Genomic DNA, 11,859 nt, shown 5'->3' with positions numbered 1-11,859 from the left:
AGTGTGATCCCACAAAGAGGTGTCAATGGACAAGTAGTATGGTGATGCACCAATTACAGTAGTTTAACAATCATGTAAGAATTTATTAACTCAGTAAGATGTCACATAAGGTAATTAGAATCCTACCAAGTGCACAGTAGAAGATATTTCAAAAACCAAATGGAGTTAATAAATTCTCTTGGCATGTAATCCCTAGATAGGAAGGAAGCGACATTTTCTCACATGAGATCCATGAACAGTAAAAACAGTATTGTTATAGTACATACATAATAGTACAATAGTATTATTGACCCGAAAATTTGATCATGGGTCTGCCATTCACCATTCTCATAATATTTCATTGCACCAAATAGTGGTTGTTACAGTGGTTTTTTTTTTTCACATGTTCATAGTGAATAAAAGGTGATTCTTTATAACAAAAAAATATTATTAAGGCAAAAACTTGGGAAAACTTCTCTCAACAAAAATAAATGACTTCTAATAAAAAAATAAAGAGAAGCATGAGGAATTTATTACAATAAGTAGATTTATTTAACTAATAAAAACTTATTCTAAGATTGAATGATATAATTTTTTTTAAATGATGTATTTTTTTTATAAAATTAGCATGTGCTATATATATATATATATATATACAGAGACTGAAATTGATCATTAAAACCACATATTTTCACCTAGGAATTTATGTAATAAATCCACACTAACAAGTAAGGACTCGTTATCTATACTCCCTCAGTTTCTAAATACATATTATTTTAAAAAAAAATATTTCAAAATAGTTGTCACTTTACAATGCAATATTTATTATTTTTTTTTCAATTTTATCTATTTTTATTTTTTTAAGTTATATAAATGAAAAGAATAATATTTATAGTAAAAAAATACATGGTTTCAAGAAAGGGATAATTTAGTAATTTGATTATTTTTTATGTTAAAATTTAGATAATTTAATGATATTCTTAATTCTTGTACAATATCTTTAAATGATATATATTTAGGAACTAATAACGATGGAATTCAACATATTTCACATTCATTTTGTTTTTCCCCTGATCCAATTCTGTTTGATTGGGGTATGAGCCTTTTGGGTTTTTTTTTTTTAATCAATTTTTGGAATATAAGAGTATATTAGTACTGAGAAAAAACAACACTAATATAAATACTACATATTCATTGATTTTTAGATGAATCTGAACCGCACATAGATAATACGTGCAATCCAGGCCGCTCATCAAGAAGCACAAAAATTCTCAGCTCACTCGAATTATTCCCAAATGTGGCGGCAAAGTGCCCTCACCGGGGGCGCGCGAAACCCTCATTCCAAATCCCTTCCATCCTCTCGGACGAATCGAGTTCCAGATCGAAATCTCTCCGGTAATCTCTTCAATTCTCCTTCAATTCTTTTCGCTTTGGTGGTGGATTCCTCAATGGTCGTTCTTGTTTCTCAGATGACGACGAGGAGTTGGACGAGATCACTTATGGTGATGATTCTTTGGAGAGCCTCCGATCTCTTTATTCTAATTATACTAAGAAGGTATACGTTCACCAATGGCTTCCCATACGTCTCTCAGAGCTGTAGGTTTTAATCTATTGCCACTGAAATGAGCTGATGTTAGTGGACTTTTTGTAATTTGTTTAGAAGCAAGAGATTTCGTTGGCTGAGAATGAGAATGCAAGGCGTGAGCTTGAGAATGATAGCTGCGATCATCGCAAATCTTTGTTGATGGAAGATCTTGATCATGACTCTGGTGATGAGTCAATCTCTGACGAGGTTATTGTGATTCTTGCTTACAGTCTACGTTTTTGAGAAAATTGGATTAACCATTGAATTAGAAGCTAGTTATGTCTATGAAACTTAATTTTGTTACAATGGGATCAATAAAACCTGCATTTAACTGTGTATAGAATAGTTTATATGAATAATTTTACTTGAATAAATTCTTATAAAGGTGAGAGCTTCATCACGAATCTGGTTATTGTTCAAGTTCTGATAATGTTACTGTAATTTTTTTTTTAATTTTATCTTTTTGACAAATGTGACAAGCATATACACAGTTAGGGGCATGCACATGGGCCGGAAATTTAATCTTTTAACCCGTGCGCTTCACTTAGAGACACATGGTTTGGGTTGCAAGTTTGCACCCATAACCGAGGACCTGTTATCATCACTATGTCTAACGGAACTTGAACTTGGGACTCTTAAATCTTTTTGGGCTCGTGAGGCCAATGCGGTTGGAGTTATAAATACTATGGCACTGTGATTCTTGATTACATTCTGTTATAATTATATTGTCATTATTACTATTTTTGAGAAAAATAGGATTACTGCTGATACATCAGAAGCTAGATAAATGTATCATACTTAACTTTACTAGAAAAATAATGCAGCCAAACCGTATTTAATTGTGCATTAATTCTCTGAGATGAATAGTTTCACCTTTATAAATTATTATAATCCTTTCATTTTTCATTTATATAAATTAATTCAAGTTTTAAGCGAATGCTCAACATAGGCAAGTTTACTGTTCTTTGTTAAAATAGGACAATAATGTGCTTTCAAATTTTTTGCACACATCCGGGGTCACCAAAGGCAAGAGAAATAATGATCATGAGGCAGAAAGAAAGAGACAAGAGGTAGTGCGCAAGTGGTCTGCTGTTTCTGAAGAAGCCAATGAATTTGTTTATTTAAATGAGAAGACTCCCAACTCATCCTTCAGAGGTGCCAAAACAATTTTTCATTCTGGAATTTATTATAGTATTTATAATTTCACACACCAAGGAGTGTTGCATATGCAATCAATGGGCTCTGCATTAGTGATATTTCATATTTGTGAGTTCATGTTGTCTTTGCCTGTCAAGTTCAGGTAAAAACTGAAATTCATCATCTATCAACTCTACAGTACTTTATTATTGCAGAGCAGAACATGTCCAGTCTTCTGAATTATGAACTTAGCAACTGTAGTGAACGCACATTGAGGGATCTGAGCTTTAGTGATGGTTGTTGCATATCCGTCAATTACAGGAGTGCCTTGATTGCATTGATTGATAGAAAAAACAAGATTGTGAGAATTCATGCAATTTGACTAAGTAACAAATTTAAAGTATACCTCTGTGAGAATGTGACTTAGCGACCATTGTGAAGAAGTGTTGATAATTTTTGTAATCACATCAAGTATACTATTTCTTCAGGATACGCTCTTGTGCCACAAGGGGATGAAGTTTTGATGTATCCTGTGTCTACAAATCATGCTAAATTTTCATATTAATTTGCAAACCCTCACTTTATTCATTCAAGTACTTATATCTTTCGTAGGCGGCAGGGGCAGAGCCAAGCCAAAGTTTTCTATTCATTCTTCATACACACATATGGGGGGCATGCCATCTTCTCATGGTTTGAAAGTTGAAAATGAAAAATTGCCTCCTGAAGGAATTAAAAATTATGCAGACTTTATAAATCTTCATGAAACCAATGAAAATTCAATGTCTGAGCTATTGGGAGATCTACAAGAAGAAAAAACTCAGCTGCTTGACAAATTTCGTCTCTCACAAGCCCATTGCAACACCTTCAATGGCTGAGCTGTTGGAAGGTTTACAAGAAAATAACAATCATTTCCTGGGGGCTTCTAACCTGGTATGCTTTCTTTTCCCTCTCAGTTTGACCAAAATTTGCAAATGATCTGATATTATGCTTGGCTTTGCAGTCTCTGCAACATGATAGGCCAAAGGGAAGGAGGAACTACATTGCTGGGAAGAAAACCACATACACGTTAGGTCCTAGGATACTTGATGATGAAGACCCCCCCGAATTTGTTGATGACAGAATGTCTAGTGAGGATGAGGTACTTCTCTGAAGAAGACAGAGCATTGTTATCTTTTTTGTGTGTGTGTTAGCCTTTTGGCTGAACCCCTGAAATCTATATTCCATTCTATCAGGACAACTATAACGATGACATTACGTATACAAGTCATCTTGTTAAAGGACAGACAATGGCTGATTTATTTCAAGAAGCTTTCAGTACAGCTGCATCAGATGAGCCCGTAGTTGAACGTTCCTGCAGACAGCCTAGGTAAGTGCGTGGGCCTGCTCTAAATATGGTAAAAGTTTATTTTTTTGTTTTATGTGGATTCTGAATATTATGCATGCTTTTCATCCTTCTTTTTTTATTGTTTTTGGTGATTCTTCTACATTATTGTGCAGAGTTGAATTTCATCAGAGATTGCAACAAGTGATGCAGACTGAAAAAAAGAAATAAGTATGGAGTTCTTTAAGCGAATGCAAGCAGAATGGGTTCCTCGCTGTAAGTAGTTTTCTTCTTCCTATGCTTTTTAGAAATTAGCATGTAAAAGAGGTATAAATCAGTTTTCACCATTGTATGTGATAGACTCATGGACCTAGCATTGTGGTCAATCATCAATGCAAGCCTTATAGATGCTGTGCATACCTTGTCTCCAGATGAATCCAAGTTTATGGATGTGCAAATTTTGTCGAGAGTTTTGGAGGCAAAGCTGACAGTTTGTTGGTGCTCGTTGGGAGAGAACATTGAGGTCTGAACTCTGAAGTAACTTAGAGTATTACTCTAGTTGGTGTTCTTTTTATTTTGTTTATTCGTTCGGCTAAGCTTAAAAAATGTTAAACATATATCACTGATTGTAGATTTTTACAAGCCAATATCCATGAGATATTCTTTATCATTTTATGTGATTATAGTAACATACCCTTCAAACTTAATCTCATGCAATTAGATGAAAAGTACTGCAACATTTGGTCTATCTTATGAAATTGTTAAAGGATGCTATTTATTTCGCTTTCAGGCATTCAGTTTGGGCTATAAACAAACACTATATTTTCTAAAACTTAACATTGCCAAGCTTCAATTAGTGCCCCCCTCCTTAAGCTTTTGTATTTTGTTGTTTGATGATACTTTTAATTTTGTAACATATTCTAAATGTCTTTATTTCTTGGAGGTTCTATATCACATTGTATATTTTTATTTTAGAGTTCTGAAGGGGACAAGAGTCTCCAACTTGCCGCTGATGTTGGGATGTTGAAGAAGAATGTTATTTTCAGCTCAAAGATATGTGATAATGTAGAGCTTGAAGTTGGTAATAGGGTTCGCATTTACTCACCCTGGTATGTGCTTGCTCTCTATTTCCATCTTTTTTGTTTCTGATCATAGATTATTATTATGGTTGCACAATGCATATTAAAGTAGAAACTGTTGCTAGATAGCATAGCCCCATTGCCCATGCATTGTCCAAAAGGCATATTATTATTCTTAAACCAGTTGTAAAAGGCATATTGTTATTTTTATATATTTAATCCAGTTTGCTTCAATGTAAGTGTTTGTATTGTTTGATGAATGGCATTATGGTATTTGTCTTCTTATTAACAGGAAAGAAGTTCAAGTTGATGAAGATGAGAGGATCATCCTCTGTATGTATTTTTCCCAAATCATGTCATGAGTATGTTTCTGCCACTACAATCAGACTGCATTTATTGTACCTTTGCTTTGTATTAAGCTTTCGTTGCTTTGATAAACCCAATTCTTATCCTTTACCAGGTTTGATCAGAAAATGCACTACCATTATACTGGCTTCTAGTAGCTGCATTATTTAGGTCTGTGAACAGCTTATAGTCCACGTTCAATTCTATTGATAGTTGTGTGATGGGTTTACCATTGTTCAAGCCTTCTAGGTACAGATAGGGGGAAAAATCTGCCACTATTTTAGACTTCCAAGTACATTTAAAAAAAAACTTCCGAGTCATTAGCTCTGTTAAGCATCTTTTATCAAATCAACTATGAGACCTGACTCTACAAAAAGAAAAGTTGTGCATTGCGAGCATTTTTCTGTAATGTTTTGGAGAATAGCAGTTATTCTTCTTTACCTTGATTACTAAAAAAAGGGGTCCTAGGGCAATTATATTTCTTACTTTTTGTTATGGACTGTGTATATTAATTAAGGTTTAAATGCTTTTTATGGGGGTTGTATATGCTAATTAACAGTTAAAATTATAATCATGATTTTTTTTTTGCGTATGTATGTATGTATGTATGTACGCAAAAAGAAAATATAAAAAAAAAGATTTTATCTATATACCTCTATAAAATTATAAAGTTCTCGTACATATGTACCTTTTGTCAAATGAAATAATTATTATCTTTTAATGATGGATAAAAATGGGTTTAGTGTCACTTATATCTTTACATATGCACACATCTTTGAGCACTTGAAACTTCGTGTATATATATATATATTTTTTTTTTTGGACAAATCATGTATATTTTCCATTTCAGATAATTTTTTGTTGTAAATTGTAACAGAATAAATTAATATTTGAATAATGTTATACATACGAGTAGATACTTACAATTATGTACTAGAGTCTTAGTGGGTTGAAAGACTAGCCAATAGTGGGCCAGCCCAAATAGACCCGAACGGATCAGACCAAAGAGTGTAAAGTTCGAGCTCACGCACTCGATCCCATTAGTCTAATGGCGGAAGCCCTATCCTTCTTCCCTCCCACTACTCTCATCACTCCCAAGCTCTTTATCAATGGCCGCCCAAACCCCTAACCCCAAACTCATCCCTTCTTTCTTCCCTTCCCTTTCATCTAGACGATACCCCTATCTCCTGCTTGTCCTCTCAAGGCTCCCCTTCTCTCGCCAAACCCATTAAGACCTTGCTTTTTCAGTGAGGGACGTGACGAGGATGAGGCCCGCCTCGTCTGCCCTGGCTGTGGCGTGTTCATGCAGGACGAGGATCCTAATCTCCCTGGATTCTTCATCAAACCCTCCTCCAAATCTCTGCTTGACGCGGACGATCCCTTTTCGCGACTCAGATGATGTATTGGAAGATGAGGAGGATGTCTCCGATGTTGATTCGGTGATCGAAGGGTTTGTAGATGGTGATGAAGAGAAGGTTGAGGAGGGGATTGATTGGGATTCGGATTGGGACAGGGAATTTGAGATTGATGAGAAGAAGTTGACAAAAGAACTTGATGGATTTGCTCCGGCTGGGGTGGGCTACGGGAATGTCACTGAGGATACGCTGGAGAGGATGAAGAAGGAGAAGATCTCAAAAGCTGAGAAGAAGAGGAGGGCCAGGGAGAGGAAGAGAAGGGAAGCAGAGGAGTGTGTCCTGGTATGTGCCCGTTGTCATTCATTGAGAAATTATGGGCAGGTGAAGAACCAAAAATGTTGAGAATTTGATACCTGATTTTGATTTTGATCGGTTTATTACCACTCGGCTGATGAAGCCTGCTACTGTGGCTCCCCTTGTTGTTGTGGTTGTTGATTGTGTGGACTTTGATGGTTCTTTCCCTAAACGTGCAGTGAAGTCTTTGTTCAGAGCATTGGAAGGTGGGAAGAAGAACCCAAGGCTTTCCAAATTGCCAAAACTTGTGCTTGTAGCGACTAAGGTTGATCTCCTTCCATCACAGATATCTCCGGCGAGGTTGGATAGGTGGGTTCGCAACCGAGCAAAGGCTGCTGGAGCTCCTAAACTCAATGGTGTGTACTTAGTGAGTGCAAGAAAGGATCTTGGTGTGAGGAACTTGCTTGCTTTCATTAAAGGAGTCAGCAGGGCCCCGAGGTAATGTGTGGGTGATTGGGGCTCAGAATGCCGGAAAGTCAACTTTGATTAATACTTTTGCCAAGAAAGAAGGGATGAAGATCACTAGACTCACAGAGGCAGCAGTGCCAGGGACAACATTGGGTATATTGAGGATTGGTGGAATTTTGCCAGCAAAGGCCAAGATGTATGATACTCCGGGTCTTTTACAGCCTAACTTAATGACAATGAGATTGAATAGAGAGGAGCAGAAGATGGTTGAAATAAGGAAGGAGCTAAAACCGCGAAGTTATAGGATGAAGGTATGCTTATTCTTGCCTTTCATGTTAAGGCTGATAGTAGTATGATTCTTTTAGCTGAATGATTTAACGTTAAAATCCAGAGTGTTTGGGATCAGTGGTCTTTTATCTTCATTCTGGTGGATTACTAGTGAATTGGTGTACTTTCATGTTAATCATTTGGCGGCTAGCAAGACTATTTTGCCGTAATGAGAGCATCACAGGAATGCCTAATTAACTTGATTCTTCTAAGTATAGTTTTCTGATGTGATCGTGCCATGTTATCCAAATCCAATGTTTCTCTAGCATTGTTTCAAAACTAGGTTTTACCAGTCTACATACATTTCATGTTTCACCCTTTTTGTTATGCCCATAAGCTCATCTTAGCAGAAAAAAATGAAACACAACTGTCCTTAATTTGAGACCTGCTTCAAAAAATTTAAAGAAGAAAGCTATTTTTAACCTCTAAGTATGATTTTTGTGTCCATGCAGGCAGGGCAAACTGTCCATGTTGGTGGTTTGATGAGACTGGATGTGCTTGAGACCCTCAGTAAGCACAATTTTTGTCACAATTTGGGCTTCACCCAATATTTCCCTTCATATGGGGAAAAATAGAAAAATGCAGATGAGTTACAGACAAATCATGTGGGCATCAGGTTGCAGGTACCCTGAACTTTTACATTTGAAAGAAACGTAATATAGGAACATAAACTGACACCCTCCTTAGAATTTCATCTACGGACCGCTTTTAAAACTGTTTTCTTCATAATGAACTTTTCTATTGTTTGGGTGTTCAGCCACCCATTGGGCAGGACCGAGTTCCAGAACTGGGTGAATGGAAACCAAGAGAAATAAAGGTGTCTGGGGTCAGCTGGGATGTGAACAGCATAGACATTGCAGCTTCTGGGCTGGGATGGTTCTCTCTGGGATTAAAAGGTGAGGCCATTGTGATGTTATGGACCTTCGATGGTGTTGAGATAACAGAGCGAGAGGCATTGGTTCTTGATAGGGCGCAATTCCTTGAAAGGCCAGGGTTTTTGCTACCAAAGGCTATATCTGATGCCATTGGTAACCAGAGCAGGAGTAAAGCAGAAAAAAAGAAGAGGAAAGAAGAGATGATAGATACCCTTGTAGAAACTAGCATATAACATACTTGGAGAACTGTCTCTTTGTGGGCTGTTGGAGAAGAGGGCCTGAGCTTACTTTGCCCGTGATGGCGCAATCAAGATATTATTGTTTAGCAGGATGCCCTTTAAGTTTTCTCCTCCGCAGAGTTCTGCTGATCAGTTCAGCTTGTGTACTGTATTTTTGTTGTTGTAGGGCAGCATTAATGAAATAGTTGTGTTATTTACCATTTAAAAAACGCTTGTGTGCTCTCTTAATGTTGTACTCAGAGCGGCTGCGCCTGTTAGAAGTTAGAACTGAATAAAAGTTTAACATTTATATTAGAGATAAATGCAGGGTGGTGCTGAAAGTTTGTCCATAGCGTATGGTTTTTGTTACCCGTAAAAGCAGATAGGTATAATATAGAATATTGGTGTGGCAATGCTTTATGAAATCTGGCAAACAAGTTTCTAGTTTGAAAAGAACAATATCTTCAACGCAACAATCTTAACATGCATTTAAATTCAGTTCAGTCTGTTCCAAGTTCTAAGTTTCATTTGGTAAATCACAGAACAAAGGCATCCATTTCATGTTTGAAACAAGAAGAATGTAGAACCCCAACATAGCAAGTGCATTAAGGGCTTAGTTCAGGCTAGGGCAAACTGGTCCCTTTGACAGGCCATGGCAAACCTCCATGCCATGATGCATCTCCGCTGGTCGATGAGTCTCAGAGTCTTGGGGCACTATGAATGCAAATAGAAGAATAAATTACAAAAAGCAAGAACTTTTTACAAAAAATCTATTAACTTTGGATTATGTTAAAGACATTCAAAAAGCGAATGAGCTAAAGAAGAATAAATGGGAAAAGGTTGTACCATTAAGGTAATCTTCAAAACCAAAATCCTCCAAACAACCGGTTAGAGCTTCATAACCAAGCATTGAGGATGGCAGCACTCCCGGAGGCTTTTGGAATCTAAAACATAAAACACCATGGCATGCTAATAAGTCTAACCCAGTTTAATTTATTACAATATTCATATCTAAATGTTCTCATAAAAGATCTCAAGAATGAGTGATTGATGCATTTGACATTCCAATGACAGGATATAATGAAAAATCCAATTGTCAATCAGGATACATGGCCTATTCAGTCACATGTATGCACACAATATTGCAATCATTGTGCTTTGGTGAAGTTATCGATCAACAAACTTTGGTAATTCATAATTCATGAACAGGGAAAACCAAACTTTACAAACTTCCAGAACAAAAGCCTAAGAAAATTACAGTATAGAAGTTGAAAGGTTAGATTTTATAATCATCTGTAGTAGTAAAACAATCATGTCTATATGTCGAAACAATGTTTTCTCTTTGACAGTCTGTAAGATTGATAAAAGTTTGCTCTCTTTTGCAGTGGTAGAATATGGTCCATGTACCAGCAAAACCTCTTTAATGTAGCTCTTAACAAGAAGTTCTCAACATGCGGTTCTTGAAATTTCCTTTTGTGATCCTATTATCTCAACCATAGTTATATGAACTCATGATTTTCAATATAGTAGGGTTTACAGTTTACTAGAGAACTATAATCAAATAAACTAAATCAACCTCAAATTCTAGTAAAAAAAACAAGAAACATGCATGAACCATGCATACAGTGTAATAATAGTTTCTTTGTGACTACCATGGCCATAGGTATAGGATGCAGAAACTTGCATAAAGCTATGAATTTTCAACAAACAAGACAGTTCCTAGTTGACTATCACATGCAATCCAATTTTTACACATTTGTCTTACACATATAGAAGCACCTGCCTACTGCAACTGCAAATATTCGGTGAAGTAGATATGCAATAGTTAGAAAGGCAGTTAAGAATGTCATTCATTTGATAATATGCCTATTCATAAAAAAAAATTAACTACAAATTAACATTACAATGAATAACAGTGCTTGTTGGTCTATATACCCTATAGCTCCTTTCTATGTAGTTGTTAAATGGCCCCTAGTCACACTTCTACATCCACTGTACTTTAAATTGATCATTTTTCACTACCATTTCCATCAGGATTCTGTATAAGATTCTCAACATGATAGAATGCTAACAAAATCCATGAAGAGATTGAAGACTTCCCAGAATTAGAAACTAAAAATATTAGCTCATGACTCCCTCATCCTTTCTAGTTTTGACAAACAGCTATGGTTGAAAACTCGAAACATTATACAGAGAAAAAATAGAGCCATTAATCAAAAAAACAACATGCAAAAAACTAGGGCTCAAAGTAATAGCCTTGCATGAATTCCAAAACAGTAACATCACCAAGTTCTCATTTTTCACACTGACAAAGCACGAAAAGCTAAAGAACAACACCAATAACCAACACAATTCAAAAAGCTAGAAAAACGCTAGAAAACACGAATAGCTGATGGGGAATTAGGGATACGAACCGGGAAAGGATCTGGCGCTCGAAATCGTTGCGGAGATTGAAGGCCGAACCATATGTGAGATCTAAAATCGACCGCTTCTTCCCCTCCAAATCCAACTTCATCTGATTCACATCATAGTTCTAGGGTTAGGGTTCCGAGAATCGAAAAATAGACAGAGAAAAGAGGAAGGGGTCAAGGATCACCTTCTCGCGAAGAGACTGGAGAGGGTGAACGCCAACGATGTCGCCTTTGACGCCATCGAGGCCGAATCGAAGTGCATCGTGACCTCCAACTACATCGTGCGTGATCCTCTTCGACGCCATTTCTTGCTCTTCGCTCTTCTTCGCCGGTGCCTTCTTCGACTTTGTTAATTTATTTGTCCAGCATTTTCACAAATTTACCCTTCAAAATAATAAAATTCCAATTAACTCCTTTGCTCGGTTTCCTCTCAAATTCGTGTATATACTACCCTTTGAAATTTAT

General features: G+C 36.5%; 2 protein-coding genes and 1 pseudogene across 4 annotated transcripts; 2 read left to right on the top strand and 1 right to left on the bottom strand.

Moving 5' to 3' along the window:
• The first annotated feature begins 3,544 nt into the window (after nucleotides 1-3,544).
• On the top strand, nucleotides 3,545-5,883 carry LOC120254156. 3 transcript variants are annotated; one of them, XR_005534540.1, is made up of 7 exons: nucleotides 3,545-3,631; nucleotides 3,702-3,839; nucleotides 3,934-4,095; nucleotides 4,199-4,298; nucleotides 4,454-4,545; nucleotides 4,998-5,131; nucleotides 5,394-5,883. XR_005534540.1 is itself a non-coding variant. In XM_039262295.1 (7 exons), the coding sequence occupies exons 1-4, from the start codon at nucleotides 3,569-3,571 to the stop codon at nucleotides 4,251-4,253; spliced, it is 390 nt and encodes a 129-aa protein (XP_039118229.1). In that variant the 5' UTR covers nucleotides 3,545-3,568; the 3' UTR covers nucleotides 4,254-4,298; nucleotides 4,454-4,545; nucleotides 4,998-5,131; nucleotides 5,394-5,883. The 3 variants fall into 3 exon arrangements, 2 of the variants coding, with proteins under 2 accessions (XP_039118229.1, XP_039118230.1); XM_039262295.1 differs by having other exon boundaries at nucleotides 3,934-4,067; XM_039262296.1 differs by lacking the exons at nucleotides 3,545-3,631; nucleotides 3,702-3,839; nucleotides 3,934-4,095 and having other exon boundaries at nucleotides 4,242-4,298; nucleotides 4,383-4,545; nucleotides 5,394-5,463; nucleotides 5,562-5,883.
• Nucleotides 5,884-6,169: 286 nt separating this feature from the next.
• Nucleotides 6,170-9,333, top strand: LOC120254160 (annotated as a pseudogene).
• A 95-nt stretch (nucleotides 9,334-9,428) lies between these two features.
• Nucleotides 9,429-11,738, bottom strand: LOC120254155 (cyclin-B1-2-like). The gene is made up of 4 exons (XM_039262294.1): nucleotides 11,580-11,738; nucleotides 11,398-11,498; nucleotides 9,830-9,927; nucleotides 9,429-9,697 (listed from the first exon to the last, which is right to left on the bottom strand). The coding sequence occupies exons 1-4, from the start codon at nucleotides 11,697-11,699 to the stop codon at nucleotides 9,597-9,599; spliced, it is 420 nt and encodes a 139-aa protein (XP_039118228.1). The 5' UTR covers nucleotides 11,700-11,738; the 3' UTR covers nucleotides 9,429-9,596.
• Between the last annotated feature and the right edge of the window lie 121 nt (nucleotides 11,739-11,859).

Source organism: Dioscorea cayenensis, unplaced genomic scaffold, assembly GCF_009730915.1.
Source record: "Dioscorea cayenensis subsp. rotundata cultivar TDr96_F1 unplaced genomic scaffold, TDr96_F1_v2_PseudoChromosome.rev07_lg8_w22 25.fasta BLBR01000369.1, whole genome shotgun sequence".
In the NCBI taxonomy this organism is placed as follows: Eukaryota; Viridiplantae; Streptophyta; class Magnoliopsida; order Dioscoreales; family Dioscoreaceae; genus Dioscorea; species Dioscorea cayenensis.
This window is presented reverse-complemented; position numbering and strand designations above follow the sequence as displayed.

Coding starts and splice junctions, on each gene's coding strand:
- LOC120254155 (XM_039262294.1), bottom strand. CDS start 11,699: ATGGCGTCGAAGAGGATCACGCACGATGTAGTTGGAGGTCACGATGCA. Junction 11,499..11,579: donor TCCAGTCTCTTCGCGAGAAG/GTGATCCTTGAC, acceptor GATGTGAATCAG/ATGAAGTTGGATTTGGAGGG. Junction 9,698..9,829: donor TTTTGAAGATTACCTTAATG/GTACAACCTTTT, acceptor TTGCATTCATAG/TGCCCCAAGACTCTGAGACT.
- LOC120254156 (XM_039262295.1), top strand. CDS start 3,569: ATGGCTGAGCTGTTGGAAGGTTTACAAGAAAATAACAATCATTTCCTG. Junction 3,840..3,933: donor GAATGTCTAGTGAGGATGAG/GTACTTCTCTGA, acceptor CCATTCTATCAG/GACAACTATAACGATGACAT. Junction 4,068..4,198: donor CGTTCCTGCAGACAGCCTAG/GTAAGTGCGTGG, acceptor ATTATTGTGCAG/AGTTGAATTTCATCAGAGAT.